The sequence below is a fragment of the Bacillus rossius genome, chromosome 1, assembly GCF_032445375.1.
Source record: "Bacillus rossius redtenbacheri isolate Brsri chromosome 1, Brsri_v3, whole genome shotgun sequence".
Classification (NCBI taxonomy): domain Eukaryota; kingdom Metazoa; phylum Arthropoda; class Insecta; order Phasmatodea; family Bacillidae; genus Bacillus; species Bacillus rossius.
The window spans coordinates 243,998,515-244,019,212 of NC_086330.1; the positions used below are offsets into that span (position 1 = coordinate 243,998,515).

A 20,698-nucleotide genomic window follows, 5' to 3' on the forward strand; every position below is an offset into this window, starting at 1 on the left:
TCTTAGGTTTTGAGGATGACAGTCAACGAAGAACAGAAACCGAACAAGAAGCACAGAATTTGAGTGAAACACCTCGGTGATCATCACGGACACCAAAACCTAACACTTGGCCCGATCATATGACCTGCTACGCCAAAAATGCTGGTATTTCCGAAGACCCACTTGACATTGATGAAGCACTGAAAGGCGGGCATTCAGAAAAGTGGAAAAGTGCCACCAATAGTGAATTTTCATCACTTATCAAAAATGACACTTTTGAAGAGAAAACCCCACCAACGAATGTAAAAGTGTTAAAGACAAAGAGGTGCTCTGATATAACCTGGGAACTGTGAAAATGTGGAGACATTCAAAGCCAGACTTTTGGTGAAGGGTTGCAACCAGGTGCAAAGTGTTGATTATGAGGAGACGTACTCACCTGTCCTCAAAAACACCTCCCTCAGATATCTGATGTTCCTGGCTGTAAGAGAATACCTTGAAATTGACCACCTGGATGTGGCCACAGCCTATCTTTATGGAGATTTAGAAGAGTATATATATATATATATATATGTGTGTGTTTGTGTGTGAGTGAGAGAGAGAGAGAGAGAGAGAGAGAGAGACTGAGACTGTGTTTGGCACCCTCTACGAGGACTTTTCAGCGTGGATGTGAGGACCTTACACAGGTCCTCGGATTGAAATTCCTCGGATTCGCGTTCTACGATCAACCTGGTGTGTGAAAACGAGATTGGAAGGATTTTTGCCGGGTCCTCGGATAAAACGTGAAGGGTCAACCATGTAGTTCGCGTGTGTATCCACCACGTTGTGCTACTGTCGCCCATCTTTACACATGCTGTGTATCGTTTGGCGTTGCTCATCTTATACCAGTACCCTTACACAGCTATCCACACACTTTCAAAAACACACACTTAGGTAGTGAGCGCGGAATCCGAGGACGCAGTCACGACACACTTGTGCTTAGCAGCCAACTCTGAGGACGTGATATTTTTTTTACACACTATATCTCAAAAGCAGAATACGAGGACTTCGCTAGATGCAGGTTACATCGTATTTATGAAAAATGTTAATCATTTAAGCGGTGGTATTTTCTCTGCTTTATTAATGAAGCTTTTCATTAGGCTCCATATGTAATTATCCCGATTACTTAATTTAGATATTTTCTCATCTCACAAGCTCGTGCGTCTAAAAGCTGCTTCGTTAAAATTATGCTATTCAATTAATTCTAGATTAAAAGCTATTATTCGTTATCGGTGCCTCAAGCACCACCTACCCAAGTGTTTATTATAAATGATCAAATCTTTAAGGTACTGTGGAAAGAGTCAAGTTTGTGTGTAATTTTTTCTTATTTATACTATTATTAATTTATATTTAATAAAAAATTTCACACTATTCTTAATTAAAACTTATTAAAATTTATTTTCATTTTTTTGTTATAATTTATATTTATTAGTTTGGTTTTTTATACAAAGCATGTTTTTTTAGTTTTTTGAACTATTAATTATTTTCTACTATTTAGTTTAGTTTATTTATAAAAGCGTATTTTTTAGTTTTTTTTTTAACTATTATTTTTATTAGAACAAAATTAATAGGTAACTCAATCACCATTCATTACAACAGCAAACAAGGCTCTTTCCTCAAAAAATTGTAAATTTAAATTCCTGCTTATTTTGTTGAATTGAAAATTCTCTTTGGTATTCGGAAATTTGTTAATATTAGAGAAATCAGCTAAAGATAATGGTTCGAATTTAATTTAGCATAAATTCCTGCCTTATCGACTATAGATGAAAATTATATAAATTGACAAAAATCTTATTTTGCAAATTGAATAATGGAATAATCTTAATAAATTAGTGTATTGTCATCGGTCCTCGATAAATCTACAAAGTTTAAAAAAATCTGACCGTTTAAAGTGGGTCAAAATCGCACCCAAAGGAGTCGGTTACAAACATACAAACCTACAGGTGAAGCTAATATAAAGCGTGGTTGAGGTTTTCTCTGGGAATAACTGCCTGAATCCTAGAATTTCTTACCAATGGCGGCTCCAGGAAGACCTCTCGGACAGGGCTCTCACACACAGGAGGATGCAGTTAATAATCATGACATTGCCCTTGGGATATTCACAAAATATATGGTCTCAAATACTGAAATGTTGTATTTTCGTACAAATTTTGATTGAAAGAAGAGTTTAGCACATTTACGAAAGTATTTAAGTTAACATTAATTTTCCCTACAAAGAAATAAGAAGTAAAATTTGGGCTCGGAAGAGGCTATCGCCCCCTGCGCCCTTCCTCTAGAGCCGCGCTTGTTTATTACTTCCTGACCAGGCGGCCTCAGCGGTAGACACTTTTCATGCGAACACATGTGCTTATCGCGATATCCGATACCCCGACGCGCTGATAAGGCGACCGAGCAGCCGTCAGACGAACTTCCCCTCCGCTGCCTTCACAGCAGCCGCTAGCCCCACTCCTCGGCTCCAGTCGTCGGCTGAAGAATACACCGCGCGAGGGAGACACTTCCCGGCAGAATAAATGTGCGGAAATGCATTTTGTCGTAGAAGAATTCTGGGAGTTTTTCAGCGGTGACCTATGTATTTTTTTACACCATTACTATATCGTTGTGTGTGTGTACTTTTTTGTATGCATTACACACGATACATAAAACAACTGCGTAAAACCACACATTCGGAAATAGTTTTACCTATGTTACGAATTTTAAAAAGCATTATAAAAATTATAGATCAACCCATTCATCCTTTCCCTATACACAAAAAAAACATGACAGTTGAATTATTAATAAAATTATTTTTAAAGAATACTTGACAATAATAATAAAACAGATTTCAACACAAATTTCTTGAAAATGTCCAAAATAAAACAATTATCTACAAATCTATGTTCAGTTACGTTGGGCACATGTGTATTAATTTTCAAAAGTCTATTTATTATTTGCCTCCAGCTAGTCGGACACGAGACTTGGACTCCTAGGACTACTGGACCTGTGTGCGACAGTTTGATGAAATAGTTCGTTATATCTAATAAAATTATTGGAAGCACATCAATCGCTAATTACGTGCGTGATATTAATAGTGTTCACTGGGACGGAACTATTGACTCACGGCGCAAACGTCACTAAAAGTTGGTGCAGCCAGCCATACCTGAGTCCTGGTACAAGGGAATATCTCAACCTTATAATTCGCGGCACAGTCGTCACCACGCAGCTGCCTTCATTTGATGACGTCCGGAGTGATTAGTTCTCGCGTTTTAACTACAATTTTGTAGTTAAACACGACGTTGAACTGCTTCAAACATCCAAATTCCTCACGGGAATTATCGCCGAATCACGCCATATTCCCGGCGTCAGAAGCACTTTTTTTCTCTTTAATATTTTTAATTTAACATTGTCGGTATTAGCCAGCCAATCCAAACATAGACGCTAGGCGTCAATATTACAAGTGACCAATTATAATGTTATTGTTTCGAACCATGGCGGTACGTTGTTTACTTTTTGTGTCGTCATGGCAACGTCCGAGGCCACTGACGCTCGTGATCACCACGCCAAACAAAACACTGCCGAAAGTCCGGGAACGAAACATAAACAAAACAAATGAGCATCAAAAATATTTGAAGTGAACCTGTAAATACCGTAGTGTTACAGTTCACATCGCTTTTAATGAAAAATTAGTTCCAACATTATAGAAGCAGTTGAAGTCCTTTCTTTACTAGTGTTTACTTACAAAAAAAAAGGTTTTTTATTTATTTTATTTTTTTTCCCCAGAAAATAAAATCTTTGTGCTAGCCTAGCTGCCTAAGTTAGCAGTTTTGAAAACTGTGATTCTCTAACCGCAAACATGAACTTTTGTGACTAGAGTAAATGTTAGTAATTTATGGGTTTATATATAAATATATACACACACACACACACACACACACATACATACATACTTACATACTTACATACAATGTTCAACTAACAATTTTATTTTCAAAATTTTCTTGCGATAATACATGGATTTGTGAGATAGCATCCTCAAAAAGTATAATCATGAAAATGGAACTCAAAGCGAATTATTAACTTGTTTAGTTAATACTTATCACCAACAAACATAACTCACAGAGTGGCCGAAAATGATTTTAATGTTAAAGGTCGACTAATGATAGTTTCGTACTATCAATTTAGTCAGTAGTTTTTATTTGATGGTGCCCATCATTAGCGGCAAGGGGGGCTTTCTTTTATCTTTTACTGTTACATTTGAAGATTCTGTTCCTTTGAATTAAGTGACTGAAATATTATAAAAAATTATAATGTGAAATGTAAAAAATCTAAACTGTAAGAAATATTTTTATTCTTTAAAACTATTTTTTTATTTATTTATGTATTTATTCAATTTTTGTTTTGTAGATCTCATATGGAGGTAAGGACTCCGGGATATAGAACAAGTCAATTAATACAAATATATACATATATACAAACAAACTGTACAACCACAAAAACTAGATATTACACAGTACTTTTACATTTCAAAAGTAAGAAGAAGAAAAAACATGGGTACATAAAAAAGAACATGGGTACACAAGAAATTGTATAAACTGAAGTCTAAACCTCAGAGTGAAGAGTTTACAAAACTCAATATTTTTCTCGTTTTGTGATGTATTTAAATAAAATTTACCAGAGTTTAGTTTTCTTATCTGTTATTAGGTCAAATAATTCTATCAGAGTAGGAAGGATGTTCTAACAGAACATGTTTGATTGTTCTTTTGAATATAGGTAAATCGGTTATATTTGTGACATTTTGTGGCAATAACTTGTAAATTTTTATGCCTATATAATTTGTGCCCTTTTCATACTGTATGGTATTATGACCTGTTATCCTCAATTTATTGGAGTTTCTTGTGTTGTATAAATGAATATCTAGATTTTTTTGTAAATAGCGTTTCTCCTTATGTATGAATAATAGTATTCTTAGTATATACTCGTTTATGACTGTTAAGATTTTAAGTTTTCTGAATTTTTGTTTACAGTGAGCTGACATTTTGTCATGTGTCATTATACGAATAGCTCTTTTTTGTAATTTTAGAATTGTTTCAATTCCCACAGAGTTTCCCCAGATTTCTATATTATATGTCATTATAGAGTGGAAGTGAGCGTAATAGACTATTTTTAATGATTCAATACTATGTCTGCCAGTCTTCTTAGTACATAGCAGGATACACTTAGCATGCTAACGACAGAGTTAATATGGTCTTTATACTTTAGCTGTTCATCTAAGTTCACACCAAGGAATTTAACATTTGATGTCCTAGTTATTTTACTGTTAAACTTTAATTCAAACTTTTCTTCTACTGGATTATGTCTGTTCCTAAAATTTATACAATTTGTTTTAGAGGTATTTAGTACAAGTTTATTTGCTTCCAACCAGTGATTTAGATGACCAAGGATTAAATTTGCTTTAGACACGATGTTGTCTACATTTTTACCTTTCACTAGTATTGAGGTGTCATCAGCAAATAGCACTGTGCTGGCTTGTGAGATGTTTAAAGGGAGGTCATTAATATACATATACACTAAGAACAATAGAGGTCCTAGGTTACTACCTTGAGGGACTCCATGTTTAATGACTTTCCAGTCTGAGAACACTATTTTATTGTTTGATTTTATTTCCACTCTCTGTTTGCGGTTGTGCAAATATGAATACATTAGCTCCAAGTGCTTTGCCTCGGATACCATAATGATTAAGTTTTTCAAGCAATATTTCATGATTAACAAGATCAAAAGCTTTAGACAAATCACAAAAAATGTCTAGTGCTGTGTTGCCACTATCCAAGATTTCGAGAGCTTTACTAGTAAAATTATGTATAGCATTTATTGTCGATTTGTGTTTTTGGAAGTCGTATTGATTACTGTTCACTAACTTCAAAATCATATTTGATAAAAATGGAGCTTATTAAAAATGTAAAAGTTGGTATGCTCCAAAATATTCTTAACAATTAACTTTTTATGTTGCTTGTTTTACTACTAATGTCTTGTTGGAATATCTTATATGAGTATGTATAATGACAAGAAATATTCCTAAGAAATAAAAAACAGAAAGAAATTCTTATTTTATATATATATATATATATATATATATATATATATATATATATATATATATAAAACTTCTTTTTTTTTCCAGTGGGACTTGTTTTAATTAATGGAAGGCAAAACCTGAAATTTTTTAATTTGGACATTGGAAACCTGTAAATAAAATGATTTTACAACTCATGTAGAGTGGCCACCATGACAAGTAAAGAGGATTTTCCGAATTAAATGATCCAATATCCAAATATCTTACAAGCATATTCATGTCAATAATAAACCAATACAACACTAGGTCGCCATTACCTTGTACCTTATAATCAGCTGTTACACTCCATTACTGAGAAATATGAATCCCAAGGCTACTCTAAAAATACAGTCTTGACATAAGTATTTTTACACACGTTAGGTTTTATTTTATGGATATTAAATACAATAGACACCCAATTATCCGGGTGCGAGTTATCCAGTTTGCGGTTTCACCTTGGCATATTTCACTTTTTGTTTCTATGCGTTCACAATGGCAGTGGAACTTTTGTAGCATTAAATACAATGCAATGAATTAGCAATGCAACAAATTAATAATGTGACGAATCAACAAACAATTGTATTGCTTTTCCTTAATAGCTATATTTGCTTCCTTCATTGCATAATTATTTCTGATAAGGCCCAAGTGTTCAGCAAATGTTTGTATTCCGCCATCCTGCATGTCAACAGCAGCTCTGGAGAGAAAAGCCAGAAGCTTTCAGGGATAGTTTACTTTGCGCCACTAAGATGCGTAGTGGCAAATGCGCTAGTGACAAATCATGGCAGACACGCATTTAGTAAACAACAGTGTCTGGAACTAAGTTAACAGGTTAAATAATCTTTATAATAATATTAAACATTAAGTTTGTGCTTTTGAAAATATTATTAGAACAGAAATATATCTCCTATATCAATAACATTATTATTTTTTAACTCAGAAATGTTGTGAGTGCCTACATAGGGAAAAAAAAATGTGGGTACGCCCAAGCCCTATTAAGTAAACAATGCAGTACATGAATTTTAAATTTAATTTTATGTTTTTTAATCGCTAAATGTTATTTTAACATTTATTTTAATGTACTTCAAATGTATTTAAATATGCATTATGTTACAGTTCACTTATTGAAATAAAAGGATTTGCGTTCCTTTTAATTCGAGAGTTTTATTTGTCCGAAAGACGAAACAACTGAATCCAATCACTCAATATTTGGCTCACTCATTCAACATGTACATATATCTGCCTGTCGAAAAATGCTCGCAGCTCGGGCGATGAAAATTAAAGAAAACAAACGTAGGCTAAATCCTTCAGTAACATTTTACTGTAAGTATATGAAATCGGTGCTGCCTCAAGCCCGGCCGCACCCCACCGAACGCGCCCTCCTCGTCCAGTGATCGACAGACGATCGGTGAGATCATGACACTGTGTCCTTCACGCAGGGAGGGCAGTCACATGACCTCACCGACCAATCACACACCCGCTTCATTCACACTACACATTAAAAGCCAATAGGAATACAGATCATATACACTGAAAACCATTTTCATACACAGAGCCAGGGACTTTACATTTTCTCTCTCTCTCTCTCTCTCTCTCTCTCTCTCTCTCTCTCTCTCTCTCTCTCTCTCTCTCCCCCCCCTCCTCCCCCCCCCCACATCGTGAGACAGTAGCTATCACTCATTTCCCACGACCAGTGGGGAATCCCAGCTTTTATCTCTGTTGGCAGAGAATCACCGTTTCTATCTCACTTGCACTTGCAGGCCACTTATGACTCTTTCTTTCTACACATCACCTCAGACACAGTCCCGTGTTTTATAACTATCATGCAACATGTTAATGAAAATTACGAACAGCAATCATAATACAAATTACTTTACAAAATTAAACTTATTTAGCAAAACCTGAAAAAGTAGGCCGAAACAGGCAAAAATCTAGTACAGCGACTTATTTGTGAATAATTACATAAAAAATAGTAATGATTGAAAATGTCTGTTAAAATACAAGGTACATTCTTAAAACACATAGCAAGTGAAATATCAACCCTTCAATACAAAAAAAACGGTAAAAATATTCTTATTGAGACTTTTTTAAGAAATGTTTACATTCATGAAAATATTTAAAAGAAAAATATTTAGCTAGAAGGGCAGGGGTCTTGCAACGTTACAATTAGTACTGTAAATTAATTTTAACAGGAGTAGTGTCTTGATTAAAATACTCTCTAATGAAAAATATTGTACGTGAAAAGTGCTGTTTTGATTAGCACTCTGTTTTAATGGAACAAATTATAGCATCACTTAAAGGGACAGGTGTTACATTAATTGTCTAAATAGTAAAAAAAAAATTACAGTGTTTTAACCGTGTTTTTCGGTTATCTGTGGACCCCTTGCCAGTCTTTACCCCAGATAAACGTGAGACTACTGTACATAAGTTCAAAATGTGAAAATAATTATGAAGTCAGTAGTACACCTAGGGCTGCGAATAAATTAAAGTAAGAGTACTTAGCTTAATAGTGGTTGGTTTCTGGAAATGTGATACCCTGAAACATCTTCAATCTAGTACTCTATAGTTCTATAATAATCCAGGACTAAATGACCTGTGTGCGCTCAGGTTTTCATAGGGTGCATTCTGGAGGTCAGCCCTGGGCGTCAGGACACAGCACTGTACTGCCTACATTGTTAGTTCACATCATTAATGTGAGTGGTTGGGTGTTTTTTTTTTTTTTCCCACTAATTTTGTATTCCTGTTAAAACTCTTGACTGTGAAGAGTATGGCAAAATCGCAAATTCAGCAGACCACGGTCCCAGACATGCTGGATTAAAGACCTTTAAATGTATTGCAAGGGCCTATAAGTTTTGATTATAAAAAACAATGAGCAATTAAATTTTTTTGTTGCGTTGGCTTAACTAAGTACCGTTTGCCAGCCAGCGAGTGTGGCCTGCTGGTATGAGCGGTTTGTGGTGGCTATCCATACCCAGCACCACTGGCTAGGGTGACTGCCACTAGTCTGCTTGTGTGGTATTAAAGTAATGAGTCAGTAAAACTTGCTGCTTTTTTCATCTTCTCTATGTTGGAATCACACTTACTAAATAAATATTATTCTATCATTTTAAAACATGTGTACTCAGAGACATTTAGAGATTACATTAAGAACTTTACAACCATGGATACCACACTCAGAACTTTTCTAAAGTACCTATCGCATAACATTTTCAAGCCATTATTTTGAAGTAATGTTGGAAGTATTTTCAACAACCAACATTTTTAGATTCTGTAAGGTTTATGTATGGTCTTATGGTACTATCAAAATTGCAAACTACAACATAAATTGCTATGGAAGACCACAACATACAAACCTTTTCATACAGTTCCATGTTTCTTTCATGGAAACAAATCTTTGTTGTTAATTTTGTATGATCACGAGTTTGTCACAGTAGGAGATAACCAATGCTTGCCAAACAAGATTGTCCTTGTTGACATTTTTTATATTTTCGACAGACATTTTTTCATGTAAAGATGTTCAAAAGGTCTGTGCCACACTTATTCTAACTAATTTTGTTGTTAATTTTGTATGATCACGAGTTTGTCACAGTAGGAGATAACCAATGCTTGCCAAACAAGATTGTCCTTGTTGACATTTTTTATATTTTCGACATTTTTTCATGTAAAGATGTTCAAAAGGTCTGGGCCACACTTATTCTAACTAATTTTGGCCCCACTTTTCTTGCACATACACGTTGTGTAGAGCTTCAGAAGAAACCACTAGATTTAAAAACTGCTGAAGATATCAGAGTAGTGTCTATTCAGGAAAAACATTTAAGAATGCGCTAATGGCGGATGAGTAGTTTTGTTTCTGTATTTAGTTTTTAAACTGTATTTTTAGGAGAGTGAAAAGGGCAAAAAGTGTGTTTTTCAGAATAATTTGTTGACATGGAATGCCTGGTACAGATTCATAAATCATATTGTAAATCATTCATGTCTCTGCCATATAATTTTATGGTTACTGTTCAAATATCACAGTTATCCTATGGACAAGATAGACTACAGCATGCAAGTTCAGTCTTGCACTTAGAGGAGATACTGCATTAGAAGCACCAATAAGTGTCAAACTTATGATCCTGTTTACCTGATACAGATAGATCCCTGACTAGGCAGACCTCTTAACCCTTAACCCTCATAGTGTTTTCAATGAAATACCTGACATCTGCATCTGGGTGTGTGGATCCCAGACTCTTAATCATTTAGTTTTTCACAATAGTGACTTTAACATCAACCAAATAGCTTGTATTATAAAGTTCAGTTGTGTTTAGTTTGTTGTATGTTTGTATTTGTATGCTTGTGTATACAAACTACAAGTGTTAAAATAATTTTTGATGTAACGTCTTAGCTCGGTATACTGCATTTGGTGGGAGTAATTTCGTGAATGGAACAGAAGTCGCATGAAACGAAAATGTGTAACCACGGTATTGCCATTTGTCGTGAATGGTGCGAACCGAACTTCACAAAGCCAAAGGGAAACTTCATAGTTTTAACAGTTTAATGAATTTTAACTAGATGGGCCAGTATTTTAATAAAATTCTATGTTGAAAATCAGGTCCAAAGCTGGAGTTTAATGTTTTTTCGAGCCTTTTTCTTTTATTGGAGTGTTTCATTATGTAATTAATTATTTCTGTCTGCTAATCAAATGATTCAATAGTCTACATAGCTGCTTTGGCTCGTGTGATTTGTGTTAATAATTGTAATTTAAAATGCAATTGCATATATTTATCATGCTCTGCATTATTTTAAAGAATTTTATATTGAATTTTGTGCTGTCCAAGTTTTGTATTATAAATGTGTTTTCAACCTGTGAACACGTGAATTTGCTTGTTACCAAGGTTAGATGTTACACGTCTCTGACGAGTACTAAAAGACTCTCACTTTTTTTTTTTCTCTCTTACCTTAATCTAGACAGGACTGATTCTCTATTGCCATTTGGAGGTAATGTTGTATAACTTCAGAAGTTTAATAAGTTTAATAAGAATATGCTTGCATCAGTCACACATTTCTTGGGGGAATATTGTTATTATGTATGACAAATTCTACAAGCAAATGAAAGAAATGACAATGGGTTCTTATCTTACTTGTTTCATAAAGAGTTTTGAATAGGAAGCATTGGACATAAATACCCTGCCTAAAAACTGGCTTCGTTATACAGTAAGTCCTCGGTTTACGTCGGGGTTACGTTCCTGAAAACCGCGACGTAAATAGAAACGACGCAAAATGAGCCATGTTTCATGCCACCGGCCGGCCACGGCCCAAGGTCGGCCGGAAGCGCTGGCATACAGACGTGACAACGGGCAATTTTATCAGCAAATGACAACCGACAGCGTGGGAAACAAGTCCAACTAGTACTTCTCAGCTTTATAGAATGGTTATTTAACCAGCTGCTTTATTACCTTTATTGATTGAAATATAAAAACAGATATATAGTCGTTTGGAAGACATCTTATGAAGAAAAAATCATAAATTGCAGTGAGCTGATACTGTAGGCCTACTACAAACGCATTTAATCACGATAAAGTTAACAACGGCACGTTTAAAACTCCGGCCAACTAAATGATATCACAGCGACTGAAGTGTAAGTGTAGAGCTGTAGCAAACCGTATGTATTCGTTACTGAGTAACGGGTGCGGCATCTAGTAACGAGTAACGAAACGTTACACACGAATGCATTTCGTTACTCGCATTTTTCGTATGTTTTACGCATGCGCGCGCTTATTCGTTACAAAGAACGATGTTTGTTTATTAAGAAAAGTATAATTTGGAAATTCGTCGTCCAAGTTTTTTACTGTTTATTAAAGGTATTGTGTGTGTAGACAAAGTTTGAGATTGGAACAGAAACAACGTAAGAAAGTATTTTTTACAAATTATAAATATGTATGTTTTTGTTTTTTATTATCGCGTATTTTCACAGTTTTTGTTCTTATCTTAAAAGAGATATTATAATAAAGCTGCTCTAATGAGATCATATTGTTTCTTGGTTAACAAAAGCTGTTAATTATCAAATACTTTTAATTGTTTATATTCGATTTATTATTGTTTACGCGACGTCATACTGTACGCGTACGAAATACGACTCGATTCGTTGCTGTTACATAACATAGCATGTTATGCGGTATCAGAAGTAACGAGTAACGATACGAAAGTAACGAGTACTAATTGTTATAGTAACGAATACATACGGGTACACTTTTTTTAGTTACTTTTACACCTCTACTGAAGTGCCAAGGAGTTGGACGAAAAGGGGTAGGAGAAAATGCTGTGTCGTTGCGGGAAGTAGATAACACTTTTACGTGCGAGATACGTGGGTGGCCGAGCGGGCGGGCTGGTAGTATTGCATCACCGCGCGGAGAGCAGCAGAGAGCAGGAAGCGTCCCTCATGATGTATGATAAGGCGGTGAACGTGTAGCTTACGCTACATAGCATAAATTAACTACCGAAGGAAACAAAGAATTATAAACGAATTATATACGGTGTTTTGGTTAAAATAAAGATTTACTGTCATTGTAAACGACGTTATTGTGAATCGGCGACAACTTAAATTGAAACATGAGTACTCAAACATTAGTGACGTTAATCCGAAACGACGTAAATCGGTACGACGTAAATAGAGGACTTACTGTATTGACGACATTTTTCTTGTTTGGCAACATGGCCCTGAAAGTTTAATGAGTTTGCCAATTTCCTCAATTCATTCAGTCCAATGCAGTTTACATATAAAATGGAAACTGATAGTGGTTTTCATTTCCTAGTTATTCTTATCTTCAAAGGAAACTGCAAAATTACCACTAAAGTATACAGAAAACTGGCATAATTCACACTGTAACTAACCAAGCTTGAATAATTTTTTCTGGCAAGAAATCAGCTGCTCATGAACAAATTACTTAAATGATAAACTCGTAGCAAATGGTTACCCACGTGGCATCACAAGACAGCTTATGAAAACCAAAGATCCTACATTCAACAAAAAAAAAAAACAAGTAGAACATTCGTGGACATTTCCTATGTTCATGGCCTCTTGGAAAAAAATAAGAAAACAAATACGGACTGACAGCTTTCGGGTAAAATATTGCGATCAAAAGCATGATCACCAAAATCAAACCAGCCACAAAAAATTTCAAACCCAGATATGTGTTTATCAGATCCCCTGTAAATTGATGCATGTGCATTGGAGAAACTGGCAGAGTCCTTTCAGTGCTCATTAAGGAGCACAGAAACCACCTTCGCCACCATATCATCAGCTTATTGGTAGGGGACAGAAAAATAACCATCTTGCTACAAATATTTTTTTTAAATAGTTTTGCTTATTTTCAAAATAAACATATCTTTCCCTATTTTAGGCATTATGTTTCTTTTTTTAAATTTAAAATGTTGCTTTAATTTTTTTTATAAAATTCCACAAAACTGTCACACTATTCTATTAATAATAGTGTTTTAAAAATGGAGTTAAATAAAATCACTGTTACACTATCCCCCTATATAAATAGTGTTTTCAAAATTCAGTAAAAAAAAATTTGTTGTTTCAGAATTAGACATGTCTTTTACACTTTCTATGTCCTGGCTCACCTTCCAATAAACAATGCAACACTTATCATATATATTTACTTTGCAGATTGTCTGACATAAACCAGGGTTAGCTGGTTTAAACCGCTGTAACAACCCAGATTACAGCCTTTCTCATGCAATCCAGTAATAATAATTTGTTATGAATTTTGTCATATTTCAGGTTAGGATATCAAATTATGTAAAGTTTTTCCTTTTCGAAGTTGTTATAAAAATATTTCATCGGGTTTATTGTTTTTATTTTTAAAATTTATAAATTTATTTTTCCAGTTTTTTTTTCTGGCTTCTTTGTGTGGGAAGGCGTGCTGACGTGATTCTCCTTCGTTTTTTCCACGACCGAGGCTTTGTTTCACACGCTAGGCGTGTGAGTCACGGTCACTGGAGTGGGAGAGAAAGAGAGAGAGAAAATTGCTGTCTCGTGGGAACAGAAGTAAGAATTTCGTGGAAGGTTCTGTTGCCATGCGCCGTGATTGGCTGAAAATTATGTCAGCGAGTCCAGGACACTGCACACACAAAGGGAAGGAAGGCTGTAAAGTTAGTCATTGTTTGAGCACCGTGCCGAACATTCATTGTCCGAGCACCAGACCGGACGGACGGTCATTGTTTGGGTACCGGGCCGAGCAGGCCGTGGTCGGGCGATGGCTCAGTGTTTTATATATATTTTTAGGTACATTTAATTTTTATGTATTCGGTTGTTCCGAATATAGTGTGAATTTTGCATGAATTAAAAAAACCTCGAACATTGAGTATAAATTTTTTCATGACCTGCTTCTAACATATATGTTCCACCTAATTTTGAGCTAGCCGGAGGTGGTGAGTGGTGAAACCGCAATGGTTTAAACTAAGTGGTTTTAATAAAAATCACATGTTTTTTTTTTTTTAAATAGTGTCCTTTTAAGTAGAATATCTTTATTTTTTTGAATGAAAGGTTTGAGTCTACTCTAATAGCAACAAAAGTTAGCTCATTAATGTTTCTTGTTATTTACAAGAACAAAATATATATTAATAATGATATTATTTAAATGATCTGAATAAGTGGTAAATTATATCCAGCTAAATACTTCTGTAAAATTAAATTAATTAGTATTTTGTTTCAAAGTGTAAAAAATGAGGAAATAAATGGATTTATTATTTTAAAAAAATTCCTATTATGTGGGAAACACCCATTCTATGGAGAATCCTCCTCCTGTGAGAAAATATCCTTTCAGTGATTAAGTCCCAGTCAGATGTGCAGATTATATGATATGATATGATGATATTAAGAAATTTTGAATTTATAGTGTGTAACAATTTGTCTTATCAGTAATACATTTTTCAGGATTTGCCAAAGATTGAGAAGAACTTGCTAGAATACTTGAAAATATACGAAAAGAAACACAAGGCCCCCTTCATGTTAGATGGTCAGGTACTCTCTGAAGTGATCAAAAACCAGTGGAAAGAACGTGAAGAGAACAAAGAACACGAAAAGCAGGCTAGGGTGAGTATGTGAAACATAGTTTAACTGATTTCTTGTATGCTTTCTGCTCATGTAATTTTATGAAATTGGTTATTGGTGCTGCAACAGAATAGAAAATGCACTTTGAGTATTCCGAATTGTGAGAAGATTAATTCAGAATCAGTGTGTTCACCCACCTGACAGGACATTGAGGGAATTTCTAGGAATTCATCTTCTGAATGTGCTATCCTCTATGATGGTTTGTAATCATCATGGATGTCTAGGCTAGAACCCAGCCATGATGATTGTGTTGGGGATATCAGCTAGGATCATTAATGCAGTGGTTTCCTGTTGCATTCTGCATCCTGTGCTGTTGACCATCAAGTAGTTTCTCCCCTCAAGGACAGAAGGGTGCGCTATACCTGCACATGCTCGTCTGAGCTCCAAGAGACGGCTGGCACTCGGCAGAGGGAGACTCCTTGTCCCGGAGTCCCTCGGCCGGCTGGCTGCAGTGTCACAGGCACTGGGCACTCGGTGCCGGGTGCCACATCCCTACGCCTGAAGGCAGGCAGGCGGGCAAATATCACTGGAATGGTAATGGAAGGTAGTTGTGGTCAAGAAATAAATTGTGTAAAATTGGTTGAGATTCTTAATGAAATGTATCATTTATTTTTAAAATATAAATAACATTGTTTGATAAATTACAGAATAGTTGTAGAAAATCAAAATGTGAGTAGTAAAACTTTATTTGTATGTAATCTAATTTGTATCTTGTTTGTTGGTGAGAAATAATATTTTTAGTGACAACACTGTATTTTACAAGTGCAAAGTTAGTATTAGTTCTAGAAAAACAGATCACTAAAAAGAAGTAATGTACTGACCTTTAGATTCTAAAAAGATTTACTGTGTTTTCTCGCATAATCGTCGCACATTTTATTTTAAAACCAAGTAGAGTGTAGCATTGCAGTGTACATGCCTTTTATATTAATAATATTGTTACTAAGAATGGGTTAGGTTGCCAGTATATTATATTCTAAATTTATAATAATTTAATAATCATGTTTCTTCTGTCATCCTTTCAACTTTCAACGTACCTTAAGATATACACATAACCCATTGAAATACAATTTTGTATCTGAGGTATCACGGAATATTATTTAAAGTAAGGAAAGAAGAATGGGTTCTGATAATGCATGATTTATTATTATATTATTATTATATGTAATGAGTTTTTCTATTATTTATTTAAATTTGAATATTGTATTATAATTATATATTATGTTTTTATTAGAATGCAGATGTTGCATAATGATTCTAGAACAAGGGACTGTATCTGGGGTGATATGTAGAAAGATCCCCTGTCTCTATGTATGAAAATGGTTTTCAGTGTATATGTTCTGTGTTCCTATTGGCTTGTGATTTGTAGTGTGAATGAAGCGGGTGTGTGATTGGTCGGTGAGGTCATGCGACTGCCCTCCCTGCATGAAGGACACAGTGCCATGATCTCACCAGTCGTCTGTCGATCGCTGCACGAGAAGGGTGCGTTCGGTGGCTTCTCACTAAATATGTAGAAATGAAGTACTTAACCGACATCATTTTTCATTAAGTAACATTGCCCGAGCTGCGAGCAATTTTCGACAGGCGGATGTACGAGTGGAATGCGTGAGCAAAACATTGAAAGTGATTGGATGCGGTTGTTTCGTCTTTCGGTCAATAAAACACTCGAATGAAAAAGAAAGAAAATCTTTTTATTTCATTAAACAAACGGTAACAAGGGGTGCGACAATTATGCCGGAAAAAAAAATTTTCTTAGGTAAAGTTATTCATGAAAACAAAATCCATTCATGGAAAGTACGTTTATTTAAAAAGTTAAGTTGAAAAGAGCACGCCAAATAATTTAAATTAATAATTCATGCAACAAAAACCTTTTTTCAACTTTAAATAGAAAACAAAATCTGTGACGCGAACGCAAGCCACTTGAATCTGTGACGTGAACTAACGCGTAACTGTCGTAGTACACGCATGCCACGAAAGAGTGCGGGCTGCAAATGTAGTTAACTCGGCACCTGACAGAGAGCGCGTGTTGCATGCAATCAGCGAGATATCGATATTCGACTACATGCACGCGCTCTATACGAACAGCAATATAACCAAACACGAATGATGCCAACTAGCGCTGCCTACATGTTTATAAACAGTACACCACAACGATGCAGACGAACAGATAAAGGTTATAAATTTTAAAAACGTCTTTAAAATAAAAGATAATTTACACGTCAGACAACTTCGTATTTCCGTTAATTAAATAAGTAAGTTCTAATGTCCGAATAAATATTAGATTTCTACATTAAAATACATCTTTTATACGGACAAGATACCTACACAAAGCACTCTGCATCTAATAGCGGGACCAAAAACATCATGCGACGTTTACACTATAATTTTTTTTATCCCAATTTTGACGGCCTAAAATATGGGTGCAACGATTATGCAAGTGGGACGATTATGCGATAAAAGAGGGTACTCCGGATTGGTCTCCTTTTTGTAACACCTAATGACATCTAAAAGCTACTTCATACTGCCACCAATTAAAAACTCGGATCATCCAGCCAGTATGTGCTTTTAAACCAAAGAATTATTGGAGTAGCATAGAAAATGTAGAGACAAATATAAATTATTGTACTTCATGTAGCTTATATTAAAGACATCTGTTACGAAATATTGGAGTGTGCATGAAGAACCATTATTTTTTATTGAATTTGAATGTGTTTACTACCTAGTATTCAAATTAAAGGGAGTTTTTGATGCCATTAAAAAATTAATGCATTATTTTGTGTCTATATTTATTAGTAAGCTGTATGTGCTTTTATTTTTTGAGGAAATGAACTACAGATTGTCCAACCAGGTTTTGGTATGAGTTTAAAATTTATTGATTATTTATGGGTTTAAAATTTATTGGTTATTTAAAATGTATGTACAGTAGAGTCCTGCTAATCCTGGCGCCACTCGTCCAGACGTTCGGTTAATCAGGATAGGGTTAATAATAAAATAAGTTTTAATTTTTGGCATCCTCTGTTGATTACTGTAATCCGCGACAGTTGCGAGTTACTTGCTGTAACTACTTTTTAAGAACTCTATAAGAAATTTGAGACTTTAAAACATTTGTAGTTTAAGTTTTGAAGATATTTTAATTATTTAGTTATTGTATTTTGATTTAGTTTGTAAATAATTAAGTTTTGTGGAGAGGTATATATTTTATAAGTTTTTTTTAAAATATATAATACGAGTTTGAGCTTTTCAGAAAATGTAAATTTTAAGGGGCCTCCCTAGTAAAAATGTTTAGCGCGTGGGGCCACTGGCCACGTGCTACAGCCAGTGGTTGGGCGGGGCGATATACCTGAGACTGTCGCCTGCGCCGCGGGGGAGGGGGTAGAGGGCGTTTCAGCGAGGGGGGCGGAATAATGGGAGGGTTGTCATTGTGTGGAGTCCATTTACTACTTATACCTGCGTTATCTGCGAACAAGATCGTGGCAAGAAAGGTGACTGTTTTTCCCTTTCGCTACATTCAACCAAAAGATAATGTTCTCGTATTGCCTTGCTTGCTTCCTGACAGTGTTTATTAACTTGAAACATTAAATTAGTGTTGCGATCCAGTCCATATTCATGAAATGCAAACAATCGTCAATTCTGTTTAAAACATATATTTTTATTTTTTAATTACGTTCTACATAATTAAGAGATTTACATACATTAAAAAAAATTTTGTCACCAAAAATTGATGCATTAGCTTGTGTTATCAGAAAAAAAAATTGTAAAAATTATTAAAATTAAAAAAAATTCCAACATTATACTTTAGAACTGACGTTTGTGTGATGAATGGTTTTGCACTAAGATTATGCTTTCATTCATAAAAGTATTCCGCACCGCGACGAGAAATCACGTCCTACTAATAGATTGAGTAATAAAACTGGGAATAAAATGATGAAAATAATATTAAATATTTATACTCTTAGACACAAATCAACTTTTGAAATCGCAATAACGACAAACAAATTTTTAACTTACTTCCTGAAGAAAAATTCTGTAGAGAAAAAAATGTCAGGAACAAACAAGTGTTCCCACCAACGACACATCGTCGACTTTGTATTCTAGGGTTCACGTCGTATTTAGTTACACTAAATATTACAGAATATTATTATTTTTTGGCACTTATTACATGTTTAGCATTTTATTTTTTTATATATTTTTTTAATGACTTTAACGTTGCATAATATGATGAATAAATATACACGAATTAACTGGAATCCCGTTCCGAGTTACATACAGACTGTTTACGAGCAGTGTAAATTTCTTAGCTGTTGCAACAGCGGCCTACAGGTGGATTCAGACTGCAGGCTTAGTCAGTCATGCTGAATCCACCAGAGTTCAGATTTTATCGAAGACAAGTGCGGGTGGTATGTAAGAACTCAATGTGCACTGACTGTTGTGCTCAAGGTGTCAGTGAAATGTATAACTGGAATCACGGGCGAAAATCTGTAGGATTCTCATGAGGCCCGCGCGATAACGTGAAGATTTTGCAAATGCAAGCGGGCCCCCTCCGATGGGCTTTTTTTATTTCAGGGAGGTTCGGGCCACCCTGAGATTCTCCCCTCCTCCCGGAATCTACGCATGCAGCTGGAATTAATTTTTAGCCAAGTACGTCATTTGGTGTTGTATTTAGGCTGTCAAAGAAGATACGAAATATGGCTGCTTTGATAATTGACGATAACTCCTTTTTATTGTGAAATAGTACCCATCTACAACGAAATCCCTAAATATATCACCACTACTGTTGGGGATTTTCTATACAAACAATCAAAATAATTTTGGTTTCGTCACTGTCACTAGCTGTTATTATATTATACGAAAACATGTATGTTTTGTGTATTAATTTACGATATTCATCTCTGTCAAAAAAATCTTTTTCGATAATAAAGTGTAAGCAAGGTAGAATATAAGGCTAATTTTAAAATAAAAATTGAATAAAGTATTTTTTTCTTGCAGTAGTTCAAATTTTTGAATTAATTTAGTTGTTTGTTAAAAAAACCCTTCTAAAATCAAATAAACTACCTACTTCCTAAATAGATAAATAGCGCTTTTTAGAGTTCACACGCTTTTATAAATATTTAAACGCCAACATTTCAAATGTAGGTTTCACATAATGATAAAATCGTATCTATTTTCATGGTTACGCCTAATGGAAATAATACACAACAGTTCGTCATATATGTTTTTTATGCTTTTAATAACTACTCTACACATGAGCAAATTTCAATATACATAAAAAAAAAGTAAGGAACTCTGCATTACATTTTAAATCTGTGTACGACACTAACATAAATCGAAGCATAAAATAACATTTTTATTTTTTAATTAATAAAGTATTTCATCAACGTGAGCTATGCTTTCATCTCAATGAAGCCACGCTACATAGAGGAAGTGCACATGTATTCAGTCATAACAACAGACCCTCCGGATCACAGAGTAAACGAATGAATGGAATTCATAACATTACCAGGGTTTTA

The 20,698-nt window shown here is 34.8% G+C and overlaps 1 protein-coding gene across 1 annotated transcript in view; it reads left to right on the forward strand.

Annotated features, from left to right (window-relative positions):
* Positions 1 to 20,698, forward strand: part of LOC134527431 (protein regulator of cytokinesis 1-like) — a 236,415-nt gene that overhangs the window by 114,272 nt on the left and 101,445 nt on the right. The window contains exon 10 of the mRNA XM_063360107.1: positions 15,018 to 15,176. Coding sequence (XP_063216177.1) covers positions 15,018 to 15,176 — 159 coding nt within the window. The remainder of the gene's footprint in view (positions 1 to 15,017; positions 15,177 to 20,698) is intronic.